Source organism: Pectinophora gossypiella, chromosome 4 (genome assembly GCF_024362695.1).
Source record: "Pectinophora gossypiella chromosome 4, ilPecGoss1.1, whole genome shotgun sequence".
Classification (NCBI taxonomy): Eukaryota; Metazoa; Arthropoda; class Insecta; order Lepidoptera; family Gelechiidae; genus Pectinophora; species Pectinophora gossypiella.
This window is the reverse complement of record NC_065407.1, coordinates 7,144,700-7,164,212: the sequence shown is the minus strand read 5'-3', so window position 1 is coordinate 7,164,212 and position 19,513 is coordinate 7,144,700. Positions and strand designations below refer to the sequence as shown.

General features: G+C 35.4%; 2 protein-coding genes across 3 annotated transcripts in view; both read left to right on the top strand.

Moving 5' to 3' along the window:
- The window catches only part of LOC126366313 (T-lymphocyte activation antigen CD86-like), a 149,360-nt gene that overhangs the window by 79,667 nt on the left and 50,180 nt on the right, over window positions 1–19,513 (top strand). For both annotated transcript variants that reach the window (XM_050009415.1, XM_050009414.1), the window contains exon 2: window positions 5,817–6,045. In XM_050009415.1, the coding sequence (XP_049865372.1) occupies window positions 5,967–6,045 (79 nt within the window). In that variant the 5' untranslated portion in view covers window positions 5,817–5,966. The remainder of the gene's footprint in view (window positions 1–5,816; window positions 6,046–19,513) is intronic.
- Window positions 11,791–14,850, top strand: LOC126366206 (uncharacterized). The gene has a single exon (XM_050009218.1). It carries the CDS (start codon window positions 11,866–11,868, stop codon window positions 14,731–14,733), a length of 2,868 nt encoding a protein of 955 aa, XP_049865175.1. The 5' UTR covers window positions 11,791–11,865; the 3' UTR covers window positions 14,734–14,850.

Genomic DNA, 19,513 nt, shown 5'->3' with positions numbered 1-19,513 from the left:
ACTTGATTAATTTAATTATAATATTCTTTTGTTTGCTGAACTGTCATTAGTTTTGACTGTGGCAGAGATTTTCATCAAACTTTTTCAAAGTCTGTCATTACTTTAATTAATATACAAATTACTTATGCGAATAATTTTATAGTCAGCCTTATGAATAAAATTTTAAGTTATTATTATAATTAATAAAAAAAACAAGCGAGTAAACTTTTGCTAAAGGATGAATAGAGGACGGTAGGTGGCACCATTTAGTAGTTATGAAGAATTACACGTTTATACCTACATACAACATCCATTAAAACCCGTAAAGCTTAATGTTACTTAAAAATATACTTGCAGGCACTTCAAAAACAGAAATATTATATTTAAATAATATTATCAATAGAAGACACTAAAAATATGCAGTTACATTTGGCCCATATATGTTTTTTCTTTATTTTTATTAATATCTGTGCAAAATGTTTATCCAATGTTTGGGTCGACTTCCATATTTCATAATCCCGCAAACAAAAGAGGGCTTGTAAATAAAAATCGGATCAATATTATAATCCGAAGCCACACAATACGGGGGATTTGAATTGAAAAATACCTAATGTTTATTGGCAAATTCTGACAAAAAACAAACACCGGTGAGTTTTTAATTAATTTATACACCACGAAATACTCAGAGTTCTACAGTTTGCTGGACTGAAAATCATAGAACACGTTCAGCTGCCTATTTTCCCGGGAAAGTCGTGAAAATCGACACAGGGAATGTTTCCTTTTTGATATTATTCTTTATCTTATATTATGGGCTGATCATATATCGTCATACGCTTTGTTATATTCATCTTAGGGTTAAGTATCAAAAATGGTTAAAAGTTGTCTTCAGATTACCTGTGGCTCTACTTAACTCTATTAGGGATTACAGGCGTAAGTTTATTTACTTATGTCTTTTATGTCATAAATGTGTTTTGTTTTACCTTTGGCGGCTCAATAATAACCCTGACAGTAGGGTTGATGAGGTTGGTATTCCACCTCACAACCCACACGATAAGAAGAATGTTTTTATTTTGAAACTGTAAGTTCTTTTCGTATACCCGTGCACTGAAATGAAGACAGACAAGCTCGCCATTAAAATATTTTAGAAGGTTAACGTCATTCCGTACTCATTATAATGTGTAAACATGTTTATTTTCTCGAAGTAAAACAACGCAATTTAAACAAAAGCTGAAAGGCCACTTCTGCTTTTCAAATAAGCTAAGCTATTAACAGAGTAAACTAACCTATGCAACAAAGAGTTGCAGAATGAAAGCCGCTAAACATACACCTGAGTAGGTGACACACAAAGAGATACATAAACAGAGGCGACACTCGCATAAAGAGGCGACATTCTCGGACACAATACCATTTCTGCTGGGGACGCGGGGGACGCGGGGACGAGAAGGACGTAAGAGACGAGAGGGACGCGGCAACGTCGACATGCGTTAGCACGCCGGGACGTCTTTGTACGACGTCCTTTTCAGGTCACTAACAGTAACACGTACAACAAATAATTATTGTGTGACGGCCATTGTGTGAAAAAACGTTTGTTTTAATAGCTTTCAGCGGTGTTTGATGTGGCTTTGTTCTTATTGAGCCGTGAAGCGGCGTAACACGTATTGTTGGCCACTTTATGATGTTGGCTTTGGTTTATGACTGTTGGTTTGGATGTTGGCTTGGATTCTTTGTAACGCCTTTTATTCACTTTTTGGTGACTTTTGAAAACATATTATTATAGTATTTTGTAACGATATCAGAGAAGCTATGTAAGTAACTTTAGGTATTATAATACAGAAGAGATTTGACCGCGGTTCTCAATTATCTAATCAAGTTATAAAAAACAACCGAGGAAATCTATGAAAATTGTGCATATCACTGTCTGACTCCACAGCAGTTTATTATCCAAATTATCTTCCGACCAGCTCCGGACAGTCTCCAGCAATCCGTCAGGGGATAAGTGCAGGTTAATGGACGTTATAAACGAGAACATAATTAACCTGATTTCGGGACCGGATAATAAATTCGGTACGGACGTGCCACAATGGATCCCGCTAATTAATGAGTCAATGTATCGGAACGCTGATAGAAGTGGTACTAATTGTACCGGTATTTCTCTTGCCTCGATTATATTAATAGTCTTGCCTTTTATGTTTTCTGTTGCCTTGGTATATAGATTAAATGTATGTGTACCGCCTTAGCAATAAAAAATAAACAAGCAGTAAAGTAGCTGACCAAGAAGATAATTGGATTCAATTTTCCTTGACTTGTCAGTCAAAATCTTAAAGATTACGCCACGTTCCGTACTATTTTAGATAGCTATTATACCGGATGTTATTGACATCGTAACGAAAGCTTTGATGCGCGATTCAGACCATGATTCTGAGTGATATCAAGCAGAATTTCCCGTCACAAAAGTATGGAACAGGAAATATTAAAATAAGCTTAATATTTTAATTTCGGAGACAAAATATCACTTTTTGTCAACTCAGAGTCATAGTCTGAATCATCCCCCTCAGTATTCGTCACGATATCTAACACATCTAACACATTAATATTAGATGGGATTTCTAATTAGCAATAAAACTGCCTTTTCTGCTCTTTATTACTGTTATAGTATATATTGTGATGTTTTTCTATCATTGTGTTATAAAGATTTATGTCTACTTATTGTATTTCGTTATGTTTTTATGACATGTCATCTCTTTGAACATACGTGGTATTGTATTTTGCGAACGATTCCACGTTATAAGTACAAATGATACTAGGCCGGAGTGCTCAACAAAAGGATTCTTATGAATTCTTACATTAGACCTGTGTTGAAAGGTTTTATTTAATTGAATTACTACTGAACAGAATCTGTTACGGATCCCAGGGCACAAACTCTGTTAAGGATTTAGGTATATAATAATATACAATAAAGGAACCGTAAATATACATTAAGGGATTGTTTTTAATATACATAAAGCTACTTCTATTTACTGAGATAATAAATATGCCGATTTAAACATTCATTATATATATATTATAATACCCGATGAAGTGAATCACAGCAAAAATACAATCAGAGTAAAATTAGTACATAATATAAAAGGAAGTTTAATCCGTTGTACGTTTGGGCTAATTTCGTGAACCACTGAACAAATTAGCATGCGGTTTTTACTGTTGTTATCTGCATTTCTCTAAGAAGACTGTAGAGTAAAAATTGTACGCAGACAAAGCCAGTTCGAGTCGCTGGTTTTGTCTATGAAGTAAATAAACGTGAATGTATTTCATCAAACTATGTATTTCATTAGTAGGAAAAGTGGAACAAACAAACTCACATGTATACACTTATGTAAGTATTTATAACATAGCTGTTACCTGCTACTTTGATCGTTTGAAAATTTTGATGTGTGGTTATATAAAAAAAAATTCTCTACAAGTTTCATACAAATTTTGCCTACCTTTTTATCTCTCTTAGGCGTTGAATTTCACAAAAAAATCCGTTTTAGAAGAAACCCCCATGTAATATTTGATACGCCAGTACTTGTAGTTGCGATAAATGTATTACTGAATGACCTCTCGCTTTTATACAGGGTGTTAGTGACATCGTAACGAATACTGAGGGGGATGATTCAGAGTTAATTTTTCATCGTAAAATTTCACTTGATACTAACTCAGAATCATGAGCTGAATCCACCCTAACACCCTGTATATATATTCCTTATATAGGTCAGGGTGAAGTATACAAAAAATGATTTTTTTCTTCTCGTTTTATAAGGTGTCTCGTTCCATTTATTCTCTAATAATTGGGTGTTTTTTCTTGAGTTTATTATTTATTGTTTGATGAAAAAATACGCACTCATAGAGAAGATATATTGAAATCGTTTTAAAAGAGGTAATTGCTTACCTATTTGTTAAAGTTGTTATAATAATAACAGAGTTGTATATGATGGTATTTTTATTAGGCATCGATATCCTTATTGTTTTGTGTATTTTATTTCAAATATGAAATATAATGATTGCACGTGTAACCTAAACAAACAATAGATCGTTTTACTGTGAGGCCGTAATATTCAAATAACTGCGCAGTAACAAAACTGTTTTAAATACCTTATTTTAATATGAATGACGTATCTTTTATAAACGCCGTTTATCAATTAGAGTGTCGTTAGAAGAAAACTTGTATACTGAAATACCGCAAGAAGTAGAGTAAAAGTAGATTTACGCCATAACAGGGTAGTCTCCAACTAGTCAAATCAGTTACTTACGTCAAAACACTAAATTATTACGGAATTTGTAGGAAAAAACAACCTGAGACGTCATAAAAATGTGACAAAATGTCGCACTTATTATTACATTTTTCTTTATTAAAGTTCATAAATAAGTTAAGTTAATAGAAAAAAGAAAATGTTTTTTGACAAATTTAGATCTGTCTATATTAAATAATCAGAATTCCGTAATTTATCTTTGACCTAGGAAACTTCCCAATTTGGTTCCGGGCAGGTAGTTAATGTCGTATGCGGCAAATCCGTGAAGAAGAAGAAAGTGGTAGGAAAGCGGTTCAACTATTTTACTCTTGACTCTTTTTTACTACTACTCCTGCAAACAGATAACTACGACAGCTCTACTGCTTCTCTTATTCTATAGCCACTTTACCGGCAATGTATATATTATGTGATATGCTACAATTTTATCATTATTTTTCGTATCATACTGTTTACAAAAGTATTTATTTGATAAATAGCCGATTATACTAAGGTTTTAGCTTTCCTGTGATAAGGAAGGATCGCCTTGCAGGATAGCCGATTTGACTTATTGCCCTGCTACACAAGATGAACTTTTAATATATTTTCGCGGATCTCCGAGTGTCGTAAAGTTTGCGGTCGAATGGGAAGCAAAGTTGAAGTATGAACTATTTGCTTATACTTGCTATAGAGCGCGTGTCGCGCTTACTTGGCTCTTCTAACCTCTTTTGTCTATGTCATGGGCAAATTTACAATTAGTCATATCAATAAAAACACCATCATTTCACTTCAGAGTGAACGTAGATGGATGGCATAATATGTCACCAAAACACTCGTCTCATTGGCTGAAATGATCAGGGGCATTGAAAAGGTCAAAGCAATTCACTTAAAAAAGCAACATTGCTATTTTACATTTGTTGATATGGCGCACTTATTTTTATAAGCGCAGCTGTCAAATTGCAATATTGCTTTTTAGATGAACTGCTTTGATGTGGCCTTTTAACCCCTAAGATGTACCTTCCGGTTACAAGTGACCAGGGGCCTTAGTCTAGTTGCAAAAAATACGAAAACCGACTATGTAATCGAATAAAATGTATGACATAAGGTAATGTGTCAAACCCACACATTTTCTTAGATTAAACTGTCGCTTTTCATAATCGTTTGCACTAATCTCTGCAGGTGGGGATACCTGGTTGATGGTTGCGATGATTGCGAATGTGGAGTATCACCACAAACCATGGCGAACAACACCTTTTGTGTCCTAAAGTTAGGGCACTTAGGACAGCGACCTTTACGAAGCCACTAACAATGCCGTAAGCGTGGCCAATTATTGGTCAGCAAAAATTTTGTTTCGCAAAGAAGAAGATCGTTTGCACTTTGGCTAAGGCCCCTGCTTTAGTAGAACTGTTTATTGATATTTTAAATTTAAGCTGATACACTTTTTATCTGAAAAGTTTTGTAACGATGCAATACTTAAAAAAATCAACAAAACACAACGTCCTCTCAAAATTCTGAAGCGAACATTGTTCGGAAACATTTTCACAATCTAATCCCCCCCTGTTCTTGTTTCAGATGTGACCTCCCAAACGTCGAACTGTGGAACAATGTCGGCGAACCCGATTATCGTACAAAGGACGATGTACCGCGCTCAGTGAAATTGCACGTGAAAGAATAAAAAAAAAAAATGTCGTTGAAAGCCAGTGTGGGTTGAAAAAGGACAAAATGGCCGGAAAAGGTTTTGGTGGAGAAGTGGTCGGGTTTTTCCTAGCAGTCGCTTTCTGCATCACATGCCCGGAATATGGTGAGTCTTTCCTTTTTATTATTAGCTCAAAAAAACGTCTTTTAACTAGACAAGGTTTCAAGAAAACACTGTAATTGGATTACTTTATATTAATTTCCATCGAATTCTTTCCACAACCAACGTCTCCTAGAAAAATCGGGGAAGAAGTCCAACCCCGTTCTTCATTTGTTTCGTTCGCCGCGTAATTCTCACTTCCGTTCCCGCCTTTTCTGTTTTCTTACTTTTTAAATTAATTAATTAGTTGTATAAAATTTTCAATTATAAATAATTTATATTAATTCTATTTAATAATATTTTAAATCATCAAAATACTTTTGAATTATAGGCCCATTTGCTTGAACGATAAAAGTGCAGGTAAACTAATAGTCCATATAAATTCCATCGTTTCGCAACTTTTAACTATAACCTAGTTAATATTCATGTTAGATATTGAGATATCTACTTGCAGATAATGAAACTTGTTGAAAAAAAAAATATGCGTGATCATTACCAAGGTTTATTTTATAATTACCTAGAAAAGGGTTTGACGTCAATTTTATTAATTCTGACTAGTGACTATTAAATAAAATAAATTGACAAACTTACGACGGATAAAACGTAATTGAAGAAGGATAAAGTAATTTATAAACCCCGAATATAAAAATATATTGTAACAACAAAAGAAAAAAACAAGAAAATCCGCCGTGGGTTGTCATTAGGTAAACATCCTCTCACCTTAAACGCATATACCGTCTCCGTGCCGTCGCGGGTAAAAATACGAATGGAAAGTGACATAACACTGTTCTAATCGATGATATTGACTGTTAGAACGTCTCCCATTTTTAGTTCGACACAATAATAATAAGATGTACTTACCTACTTACAAAAACAATCGAACAAAAACATTCATAATAACAGCAGCTTTATTTCTGTTACTTATAAAATATTCAGTTTCCATTAAAGTGTCTTTCAGGACTGTAGGACCAACCTACGCTTAAGGTTTAGGTCAGTCAGATTTCGCTCACAAAGGTACCGGCTTTCCTGACCTTTGTGACCTTTCATAAAGGTTACATTAATAAATCAAATGCTCCTCTTAAGGTATTTTCTCTTTGTTGCAACGTTTCCTTTTGTATGTTATTTATCAAATTAACTGCTTTCTTTTTTTAGTTTTCCTTATACGTATTAAGAAAAATCTGTTTTGTGCGAAAATATAACTTTTACTAATTTATATGCCAATAGACCTTGAGGTAAGGCTGAGGGCTGTCGACCAGAAAGTCCAACCAGAAAAGTTAGCTAATTCAATCGCATCTCTTTATACCTATAAAATCTAATAGTATCTAATAGTAGTCTATATTTATAACAGACTTATAACAGCCTCCGTGGTCTAGTGGTTAGAGCATTAGGCTCACGATCTGGAGGTCCGGGTTCGATTCCCGATGGGGACATTGTCGAAATCACTTTGTGAGACTGTCCTTTGTTTGGTAAGGACTTTTCAGGCTTGAATCACCTGATTGTCCGAAAAAGTAAGATGATTCCGCGTTTCGGAGGGCACGTTAAGCCGTTGGTCCCGGCTATTAGCCGTAAAAACACCTCCACCAACCCGCAGTGGAGCAGCGTGGTGGAGTATGCTCCATACCCCCTCGGGTTGATTGAGGGGAGGCCTGTGCCCAGCAGTGGGACGTATGTAGGCTGTGTATGTTATGTTAGTAGTCTATATTTATCGGATTACAATCTTCAACGTGATTATATAAAGTATGTCAAAAACATAATACCTACTTCTTCATCAACCGATTACCGAAACCGATTACCTACTATTTATTCCGTGCTTCGGAAGGCACGTTAAGCCGTTGGTCCCGGTTATTACTTACTGATGTGAGTACGTAGTCGTTACATGAGTCATGTCAGGGGCCTTTGGCGGCTCAGTAATAACCCTGACACCAGGGTTGATGGGGTTGGTAATTCACCTCACAACCCACACGATAGAAGAAGAAGATCAACAGATTACTAGAATTCAGTACATAAATGGCAACATAGTTTTATAACATATAGGGGTTTTGTTTCCGGTAAAAGAAAATTGTCTTTAAGCCACACACACATTGCGAGGCGAGTGACGCATGTCGTGCGGGCCTCGCAATGTTTGTATCTGCATTTAAACGTTGATATTACTATAGAGGTAATTATATATATATGTAGCTCCTGTTCATTTTCATACTTATGTTTCTTTGGACGCAGCAATACAGAAATATACTAACATTTACCTTTACCTTACGCTGCCTTCTATTTTTTTACTTCAATTTCTCTAACAAAATACACAATATTAGCGTATGAAAGAGAATAAATAAAATATTTACTTCTGTATAAATGATTGAATCGTTTACCAAACGCTCGATGCTGTTGCAACTGTAAAAATGTAAATAAAATTCTTCTAGCCAATCATGTGAAACTATCGAAACAATTTGCATTCCAATTGGAACGAATAATTTATTGCATTTAAGGTAGCTCACTCATTGGAAGCATAAGCGGAAAAGTAACCAGGAACGTACTTAGTTTAGAGTAAGAAAAAAGCGTATAGGTCGGTGTAATTGGTCTGGCCTAATCTTGAACTTATATTCTAATATATGGATATATTAGCCACTATTGGCTATTTCTCAATCACGGCTATATGTTTTTTTTTTAATAATATATTATAAGCTCGCTTTTGACCACAATCTCACCTGATGCTAAGTGACGATGTTCACTCTAGTATTGAAGACTCCCAGATTATAACGATTTGGAAAAACATTATTAATAGTAACATAAAAGGGTAATTCTTTGAATGTAATTTTGGTAGGGCATTTTAACAAAACTGTTGGCTAGAAATACGAATAATAATTATGTTGAACTAGATCGATACAAAAGTATCCTAATGCGCAATAGTGTAGCCAAGGGATAGTATTGCACTGCGTCGATAAATTTTTGTCATGCATCGAATTACTTCCTCCTCCTTGTCGTATCCGACACCGGCAACCTCAGTCTATTTCTTTAGTAGGTATATCGATAGTCCTATCGATAGGATGCTTGGTTTTAGATGAAAATTATCGATGGTCGATAATACTAACGCGCAATCACTGTGCCTTTCTTATGAAAAAAAAAAATCTGTCAGCGAAATTATATACATTTATGGGGATTATAACGTATGTATATATACTATACTATAGAGTATACTACTACATGTAGAGTGGTGGAGTAAAAATGAAATCACTCGTAATGTTTTCTTATATTTTCATTAAATATATAACTATATAATTAAAATCCAGAACATTCGCTTCTAACGTCTAACTGACGCCATCTTCCTTCCCCCCCCCCCCCCCTCTCACACCCCCTCAGGATACATTCATAAACTTCACCTCATACACATCACGTTAATAATAATCTTTCATTCCCACATAAATATTAACTATAGTTACGTACGTACGTAGCGCACAATGTAACCATACCTTAACTTCCAAACTATTTCACTAAAGCGTTCCGAACAAGCCCAATAATAAATAAAGCTACAAATAAACGTGTGAATTCATAAAATATTACTATTTAAATAGTTGGAAAACTCAATTATGTATTAGCTATTATGATTTACTCTACCTAGATTTTGTTATTGCTGAAAATTCCTTTACCAAAGGTTTTCGAGTCAACAAAATAGTGTTCGGATAGGTAACGTATAAAATTAATAAGGTAAGGAAACATAATTATTTGCCTAATTGGTGAAACTATAAATCAAATTATCAATAAGTACATAGTAAAAATAAATCTATACTGGCATTGGGAACTTAAAATACGTTCAGCTGACTTCCAGGGCTTTTAATTTTTTTGGGCTATGAAGTTCGCCACCACATTATTATTACACACCAAAGTATTATTATTTTATTTTCTGTATGTTTAACATTATTTCGTAACATTCACAGATATAGATATAGACTCTATTGTGAGTCCTACGGCTTTTTCTAGCTCCGTAGATAGCTTGCAAACATGGTTCTCAACTTTTAGTAATTTGAAAGAGTTTTGTATTTTACATGTAAACATCCGTTCTATTAAGAAACACTTTAACCCTTTATAGGTCAGAGAATTTTTTTTGAAGAATTTGATTTTTTTGTGTCGGCATGGGTTATGGGGTCCCTAAGGATTGGAAATAGTCCGATATTTTTAAATTTATTTATTTAGATTAGGCTGTAGGGGGAGGTTACGTATGTAGCCATGCCCGTTTAGGGAAAAAAAATGGTGGTTTCATATGTAACCATGACCGTTTAGGGAATAATTTTTATAATAAAACTTGGAAGTGATCAAAATAGTATAACTTTAATATTAATCAAAAAGGCATACTAGGTATTCAAAATAAAAACAAAAAACATAAAACTCTTCAAAATACCTTCAGTAACTTAATTTTTTTATAATCATAAAAATTCAACAGTCTAAACTCTTAGGAGTCACAATGTTTAGGAACAATCCTATAAATGTACTAAAGACTTTCAAAATCTAATATTACACGTTGATAAATAAAAGTCTTAATCAAAAGTTTAACTCTTAGAAATCACAATGGAATAAACACAATAAAATACTATTTCAACATTTGACAACAGTCTCAAATTAGCAGTCTAAATCCCCACTGATATGCATGATAGTATCCACATCATCATCAGTTGGTAGAACAGCACAATCTGCCATGACTCCTCTTCCAACATTTCCAGGTGGTCTTACAGAACCTCGTGCTCGAAAAAGCTATCGCCCTCGCGTTTTTCTTTGAATGCCACCTCTAGTGCGAACACGTCCTCTTCATCGGCTCGGTAGTATTGGTGGCATCGGTGGTGGTGATAAACCTGGTGATATCGGTATCGCGGAGTCACCACTAACGATTGGAGCTGCAGCCGGCAAATTAAGTGGAGACGTGCCCAAAACATTGTTAGCAGTTGCCAATTTTCTCGAAAGAATATTGAGTGGCAAAACATCATCAGTGTCTGAGTCTCCACCAACATCAGAATTTATTTTTGATATATCGATGTAATCCTCGTAGGGCAGTTTTTCTAAATCTAACACTGGTATACGCATCTAAAACAAGCGAAAAAACCACAATATAAAAAAATATTTAAATTTCACTTATTGCACAAACCTCACTGGCCTCCATACCTTTACTTAGGCATCAAATATCATCTTTGTCCATAAAAATCTAAATAAAGTAAGTGTTTAATTTTAAAAAGTGATTATTTAATTTTGCAAAAGTTGACAGTAATAACACTAATTACTTAAATAAAAAAAATGAAAATCGAATTTCTGCACTTGTTCAAATTCTAACCTAAATATCGTTTCTAGCTACTTCTGAAATTAAAATTGTTTTTTTACTTCACAGGCACAAGTCTAGACTAAGATTTATATAGGAAATTGAAGCTAGATAATTGTAGTATTTACTGATTAACATAAAAACTAGTAAAAAATGCATTTTACCAAAAAGAATTGTAATTAATTACGAGAAACACTCACCTGTCCGGTGTCGTAAACGCTTATGAGACGGTAGGTACAAATGTAACCACCTTTTTTTCGCACTGTAGTATGGACACGTGGCCAACTTCACTTTGGTGGTTTCTTTTGTTGCTTGCGCTCGTTTAGGGACTACTCATTTTAATCATAAGGTCGACTATCAATAGAAGCTTATAAGAAATATAGGCCTTAAGGTAAACCTTGTGAGGTGGTTACAACCGTCATACTGATTTTGCTTATGCCCTATAAAGGGTTAACGAACTATTAGTCTTATTAAAAGATCATATAACCAAAATACACGTCATAGTAATCACTGAGCCTAATATCAATTTCAATATGCTAAACTTGTATAAAATTGAAGGATTTGAATGCAATAGCGTGACACGCGCGGGGCGGCGCGGGGGTGGGGTGTTGGTATACTCGCGAACGCAGCTGGCCGCACAGCCGTGTGTAGCGCCACTGTCCGCGGACATGCGCTCGGCAGAGTACGTAATGGTCAAGTTTGATCATGGGACAGAACCCACTTATATAATATCTATCTATAGACCTCCTAGAATAAATAAAAAAGACAAGGTGACAGAATTTCTTCACGAATTTAGATTACTTTTAGAAAATTTGCCATCAAACAACAAAATTATATTCTGTGGAGATATTAATATTAACTTATTAAACTCGTCAGATACATCGGTAATCATTTACGAAAACTTGTTAGCTGAGTTTGGATTTACAAAGTGTATTCATAATATCACTAGAAGGGAAATTTTAAAAGGAAATTTAGTAGAATCTTGTTTAGATCATATATACATTCGTGCACCTAATGCAACCATTAATTCTGCTGTTATTGAACATAAAATTTCAGACCATTACTGTATAGCTGCAGCTTTAGATTGGAACTCACGGCCGCGAACATCAAACCGCGTACGCGCCCGCTCCGCTCATGGCGGTGGGGCCGTACCTCAGCGTCCCGCGATTTCTACGAATCCCGCGCACGTGACCTCCGCGCCCGCGCAAGTGGCCGTTTCCCGGAATTTAACTCGACGAGTCCTTGACAACCGCGCGGTACGCGAAATGTTGCTATGCAGTAATTTTGATGATTTAATGCGTATAGATTGTCCTATCAAACTTTATGAGGCTATTAGAAATTTATTTACCAATATTTATGAGAGTTGTTATATAAGTGTAAATATTAAAAATAGTAGTAATAGTAATAGAGGTAATAATAAGTGGATTAGTGAAGATATGAAAAAAATGATGTTAGAAAGAGATAGATTATTTAAAATTTGGAGTAATGAGCCTAAAAATATGATAAAGCGTCTTAACTATACGACTTATAGAAATAAATGTATGAAAACTTGTTTAAAGCGTCGAAATGAATATGATAAACAGTGTATTCTAGATTGTAATAAAAATATTAAAAAAATATGGGATAAATTGAATTCACTTTTGGGTAACGATAAACAATCTTTAGATGATATTATTACGAAAAGTATGAACAATCAGAGTAATTTAACGGATATATGTAACAACTTTGCAGCTTCGTTTTCTGATGAGATAGAAGATATAAAACATATTTGTAATGATACGTGGTTGGATAGAGATACTTATGTAAGCAAGCCCAGCGTGAGCATGAGATGGTCACCAGTCAGCAGCAAGCAGGTAGCTAAAGTTATAAGTAGCTTAAGTGCCGATAAGTCTGCTGGTAGCGATCTCGTACGCATGCGGGACTTGAAGCTTGTGGTAGAGCAAATTAGCCCCGTTATTGCTAAGTTGACTAATTTATGTGTAAAACATTCAAAGTTTCCCGATAAACTTAAAGAAGCATTAGTGCGTCCGATACATAAGAAAGGTGATAAAAAGAACTACTCTAATTATAGACCAATAGCTATTTTATCCAGTATTGATAAAATCATAGAGAAGTGTATTATTAATCAAATTGGAACTTTTTTACGCTCTAATAATGTATTAAGCGAATGTCAACACGGCTTTCAGAGAGGAAAAAGCACGGGCACACTTCTGTCAAAGTTCACAGATGAAGTTAATAATTATTTAAATGATAAAAACATAGTTCTGGCTGTATTTTATGATTTTAAAAAGGCCTTCGATACCCTGCAGCATGAGACGCTGTTACGAGCCATGGAGGAGTGCGGGGTGGGGGGGCCGCTGAACCGCTGGTTTCGTGACTACCTCACTGCGCGTTCCTTCTCCGTGCGTGTTGGAGAAGCGCACAGTATACCGGTGGATGTACGCTGTGGCGTTCCGCAGGGATCCGGGTGTGGACCTGTGTGCTATTTGATGCACGTAAACAGCCTATGTAACGTGCTCAAACATAGTTCCGCTCACATGTTCGCAGACGACCTGTGCACGCTGCACGCGGGCACCGACCTCACCGCCATGCTGCGGCTCGTGCAGCAGGATATCGACAGTGTAGTCAGATGGTCTCATGATAACGGCATTGTACTAAATACTGACAAAACTAAATTATTAATTATTCATTCACCTTATTCTAGATTACCGGATAACGTTTGTTGTAACTTAGTTACTCATAGTTTCACTTGTCTTCATAGTAATAATAATATTTGTGACTGTAAACCTATCGAAAGAGTACCATTTGTGACCTATTTGGGTATGAGAGTGGACGAGCATTTTGCTTGGACCTACCACATAGATTATATATGTAATAAGTTAAGAATACTACTTGATAAATTCTATCATCTCAGATTTAAAGTTCCTACTAATATACTAAAATGTATGTATATGGCTTTGGTTGACTCCATAGTGTCCTATGGGCTGGATTGCTATGGTTTAACCTTTAAGTCACATATAAATAAAATAGAATCACTTCAAATAAGATTTCTCAAATTACTAGTCAGTAGGAAAACAAAAAATAAGTGTAATGGAAATTATACAACACTATTTAAGATTTGTAATGTACTTCCTGTTAGTCTAAAGCACACCTATTTATTAATATTAAATAACCATAGCAATCCAGACCATAGAGAACTTGTTGAGCATGGCCAATGTACGCGGACGATGTCGACGGGTAGGTATGTTGTACCACGTGTCAACAACTACTTCGGTGACAGAACACTCCGTAAACGCATACCGTATCTGTACAACATGCTGCCGGTCGGCATACGTCAGGAGTGCAATATAAATAAATTTAGAAAATCTTTATTTAAACATCTCATGCAAAAGATCTCTTAGCTATAAGTTAACTTTAAGTATCTTAAACATTAAGCGAACTCCACTCCCACAGACAAACCGAGGAATTGGTTTTGTGGGGTTTTTATTGTACTAATATTTTCTGTATTTCTTATGAAAAATAAACATTTTTACAAATACAAATTTTTTACAATACATTACAATTACCAAACTCAAATATTATACTACTAAAAGACGATAATTGTTACTATGTTTTTTATAAAGAACATAACTCTACTAATTTTTACAACGAACCTCAAAGGCTTTTGCTGACATTTTTCGCCTATGTTCATTAAGAGTATAATAGTAATGTGGGTCTTGTATGAACTTCGATAAAATGTTGTAAGCTATGGATTGTGCATTTCTGTGGTGTCTTTTTTTATCGTGAATTATTGTAGATTTGCCGCGGATGGCATTAACTACATGACCGGACACATGGGGGGCGCTAAGGGCTCTCACCCGGTACAAAACAACAGGCCTGAGGGTGCCCAGTTTGGCGTGAATCTCGGCTCAGGGATAGGAAGAATATTTGAAAGAATTAATCGACCCTTGCGGGTCGATATCGATATGCGCTGAATGAGGAAAATCGTCGTCGACCACACCGACGGGGTCGGTATCGAGGTTCTGAAGTGTTTGGTGTCGCGAGCTGATTGGCCGCCTCTATGGCTAGAGTAATCGGGGGTGGTGTCTTCAGTGGTCGACTCAAATAGGAAATAATACGAAAAATTATCATTTAAATTATTTAAAAACAACTTCAGCGTTTCTTTCATGGTTTAGACTGTGATCATGGTACAGCAGGCCCTTTGACGTGCTATCGATGACGAAAACTTCTTGACTGTGTGAAAAGCTATTAATTAATTCTAAATCATTCCATTTTTGAATTCACTAATTCAAATGTGAACGAGCATTTCGTCGTTTCAATTTCATGTAGCTAGTAACAAAAGTGGTAACCCTAACGGTGTTTCAAGAGTTTATGCATGTACGAGTGTGTTACCCTTTGTTACCTAATTATTACTAACGAAACTCAAAGGCCTTTACAGCATGTTGGCAAAACAAAGTGCGTTCTCCTATGTTAATTAAGGGAATAACAACGGATGATTGTGTGACTCTATTCACAGTATAATTTCTAGTTTTGTGCTCTGCTCAACAAACCAACTGAAGGTATTAATATTGTTCTCTATTCCCTTGTTTACTAAACTATCAAGTTTGCCGGTTTGTTTGTGTGAAGTTTCCTTTATGGAGGCCTAGGCTATTCAATATGTAAGTCTCAAAGGTTTGATTGGCCTAACAACTTGATAAGTTTCGTTGTATTCAAAGTATTGTTATGGGTATGGGTTGATAGAATTTTGGCAGTAGAGGGACAAGATCTTATATTGGGTTTTGTTCCCTAAGGTTATTCAAGCAATAATAATCACACTGTACGTGTCACGACTTGCCATGGCTCAATACTTAATTTAAACTGTCTGGAAAAGCTGTCCATACGCATGAACATCCCATGAGCAGGTAAAAATATGTCCATCTTTTTCTGATATATAAAAAAATATTGCATATCACAAAAAAAAACTTTGTGCTCCCTAGTTTGGTTAGGAAAGTAAGATGATCCGTGCTTCGGAAGGCACAATAAGCCGTTGATCCCGGTTACTACTCACTGATGTATGTAGTTCTTACACGAGCCATGTCAGGGGCTTTTGACGGCTCAATAATAACCCTAACACCAGGGTTGATGAGTTTGGTAATCCACCACACAACCCACACGATAGAAGATGCGAATGAAGTCACAGTCCAGATTGAAAATTGATTAACCAGTAAACCGATGTATACATTGAAAACTTAATAGTATTTTTTCGATTATTTGTGGAAGATTTCTTCTTTGTTTTTAATAGGTGACGCATTTTTTTCATTATATTTTGAGTATTATTTATTCTACTTTCAACCACAAGAATGTAAAGAGTACATAATAGGAAATAAATAAACAAAACGTGAGACATTTAGCGAACATTGTACAGTAAATGTAATAAACCTTACAATTTTGTTACATTCCGATCAATATTTGGACTTCTTGTTTTCTTAATGTACTTATTAAGTACTTATTTGTTTTTAATATTAAATACACTTCTAATTGCTAGGCACAGGCTTACCTTTATTTTGTAAGGAAAACGGTGATCACCGTAAAGAATCTTCCGATTGAAGCCGAGCTACAAACATTCTAAAAGGAAGCGTAGAGAGTTATTCAAACCCCTCTTAAAAATCTCGTCACATAGAAAATCTACTCCTTTATGAAACATCTCCTTTCCCTATAAACGTCAACCTTTATCACTTTATTATAACTCAAAGGGTTGAAAGTGCTTTTTTCACTATAAAAATCGGGATATTACTGGGATACCTCTGTGCGCGGGATTACCGACCTCCCGGGATTCCTCTAAGCCAGCCACGTGCGGTGGGAGTGTGGGATCAATTTCTGGCTCTCTGAGAAAAAAACTAAAAGAAAAATCTGAGAGAGAATTCTCCGGATAACCCTTAGGAGTTCTTGAAGTCTGCAGTTAAGTATTTGTTTGTTTTTGTTTACAGCACAAAATGTGGAGAGGATTCTTATCTTATCCCATTGAATGAATGTGGTTTTAGTTCTTAGTTCTACAGTATTTAAGTTTCAGCTTGTAGAGCTAAATTGCATCTTCACAGCTGTTTTGTTTTGATACAGTATAATTTCGTCATTTACTACAAAACGTCAAAGACAAATTTATTCTAAATCATTTCTTACTTAAACTACTTATTTCGATTTCAAAAACCCGGATTGATTGAGAAAAATCGATTGATTCTAATCTTAGTCGACTTTAACGATATGGCCATAACGATAATCAGCTGTACGAATTCTGTGTTAAACTTTACCTATAAAGTAATATACCCTGTTATGACTTAAGTTCAGAATTACTTAGAAGATGCTACACTACGTCTCATGGTTGTGCTCAAGGACTCATTATACTTATTCCTAAGAGAACCATTACATGCCAAGATAAATAAGTAAACGACCCTAAAGGCACTTTAACTTAACTCTAACTTAAAGATAAGACTTGGGGTGGTTTTGAGAAGGACTGGTTTGGTGAGACCCACGATCAAAATGTATTTCGAGAGCTTAAATAAGGTGGCTGCAAGTTGGGTTATTTATTACTTAAGATTCTCTCCTCTCCGTCCGGGAAAGCATCACGGAAGTGGATTTATGTTTATATTATTATGTAAAAGTAGGTTGGGGAGTATATTTGTAGGACATATTAGAATTATCTGCTATTTAAGCTGGCCGGGGAGGAAGCAATAAAGAGATAATTCTGGAAGAAATGGAAGGACGTCCAGAAGTGAAAGTTGTTTTGTCTCGCATAAGGTGTTAGGCTAGACAAAACAAGAAAACATGAAGTCGATATTGTTTTTTCCTCATACGACGTCCTGAATCGAGGTTCTCGCCCAACTGAGCGTCCTCAAGTCTTCAATTTTGTACCGAGTGAAAGCCCTCAGCACTCCCCATTTTTCTGGCCAAGTAGATAATGCTATCTTCGGCAAATCTAAAATAATTCACGTCAAAAAATGTAGGTACGATGTCGGGACAAATTTTTTCGGGGTTTAATGAAGTTATATTAATAATGTTTGTACTAATATTTTGTAATAATAAATGTACAAAATATAAAAGAAAACTTAAGTTTAATTAATTTCTTTAGGCGTAACTCCAGCCTTGACAACCAGACTTTCTCAATATTATTGTTTTCAATATTCGTTCAGTATTCAACAGAAGAGTTTCAAACTAAAGCTTTATTAAATTTAGAAATCTTCTAGTCATCATCATCATCAATTTAAGAGCCACGCTCTTGTCGGTGCAGCATTTCTGTAAAATACTCTCCATGCTACTTTTTTAGGGAAAAATAGGGCAGTGGTTTCCCTCTTGCCTTCCGCCCCGCAGTACTCTGTCTGACGCGAGTGGGATGGCGCCCAGAGTAGTCTATTACAAAGCCATACTAGGACTCCTGTCCTCTGCCTCTGAATAGTACTGACAGTTACTGCTGCCCTCTGTCAGGTTCCAGGTTACAGTCCCTGTGACATGCCCCTTCCGTCCTGCATTGCCGTACAGATGGCTCCCATCTCCGCCTCTGCAGCCGTTGAGTACATAAGTATTATTGAAGTTTTGTCTTTTCATTATAATTTGAATGAAAATGGATTTATTGTAATATATCCGATTTTTAGCTTTGATCACACATTTCAAAAATTGTTTTACGAAATTACTTTTTTTATATTCAAAAGGCTGTCTTAATTCATGACTTAATCTTCATCAAGGTGAGCCCAAGTCAAAATTGCCTATAACTATAAGTTTTATCTTTTCAATAACGATAAAATAAGTATAAAATTAGATTTGCCATGATTAATTTGCATTCGCGTTAATACCAATTGGTTTATTTTCAATTATAAGTAAAATGCTTTGGCAGAGGTTTTGAAACTTTTAAGTGGATGGTTTTGAAAGGCTTTGAGTGCCTCGAATATTGCTTGAAACTTTATACCTCGAATAGTCAAAGGTGTATACGTACGTTAATGTCATAATACGGAGTGTTAGTGACATTGTAACGAATGCTGAGGGGGATGATTCAGACCATGATTCTAAGTTAATATTAAGTGGAGTTTTTTTTTTAATTCCATACTTTGGCGATGGAAAATTCCACTTGATATTAACTCAGAATAAGGAGCTGAATCACCCCCTCAATATTTGTTACGATGTCACTTTCGCTCCGTTCAAGTATGTCATGAAAAT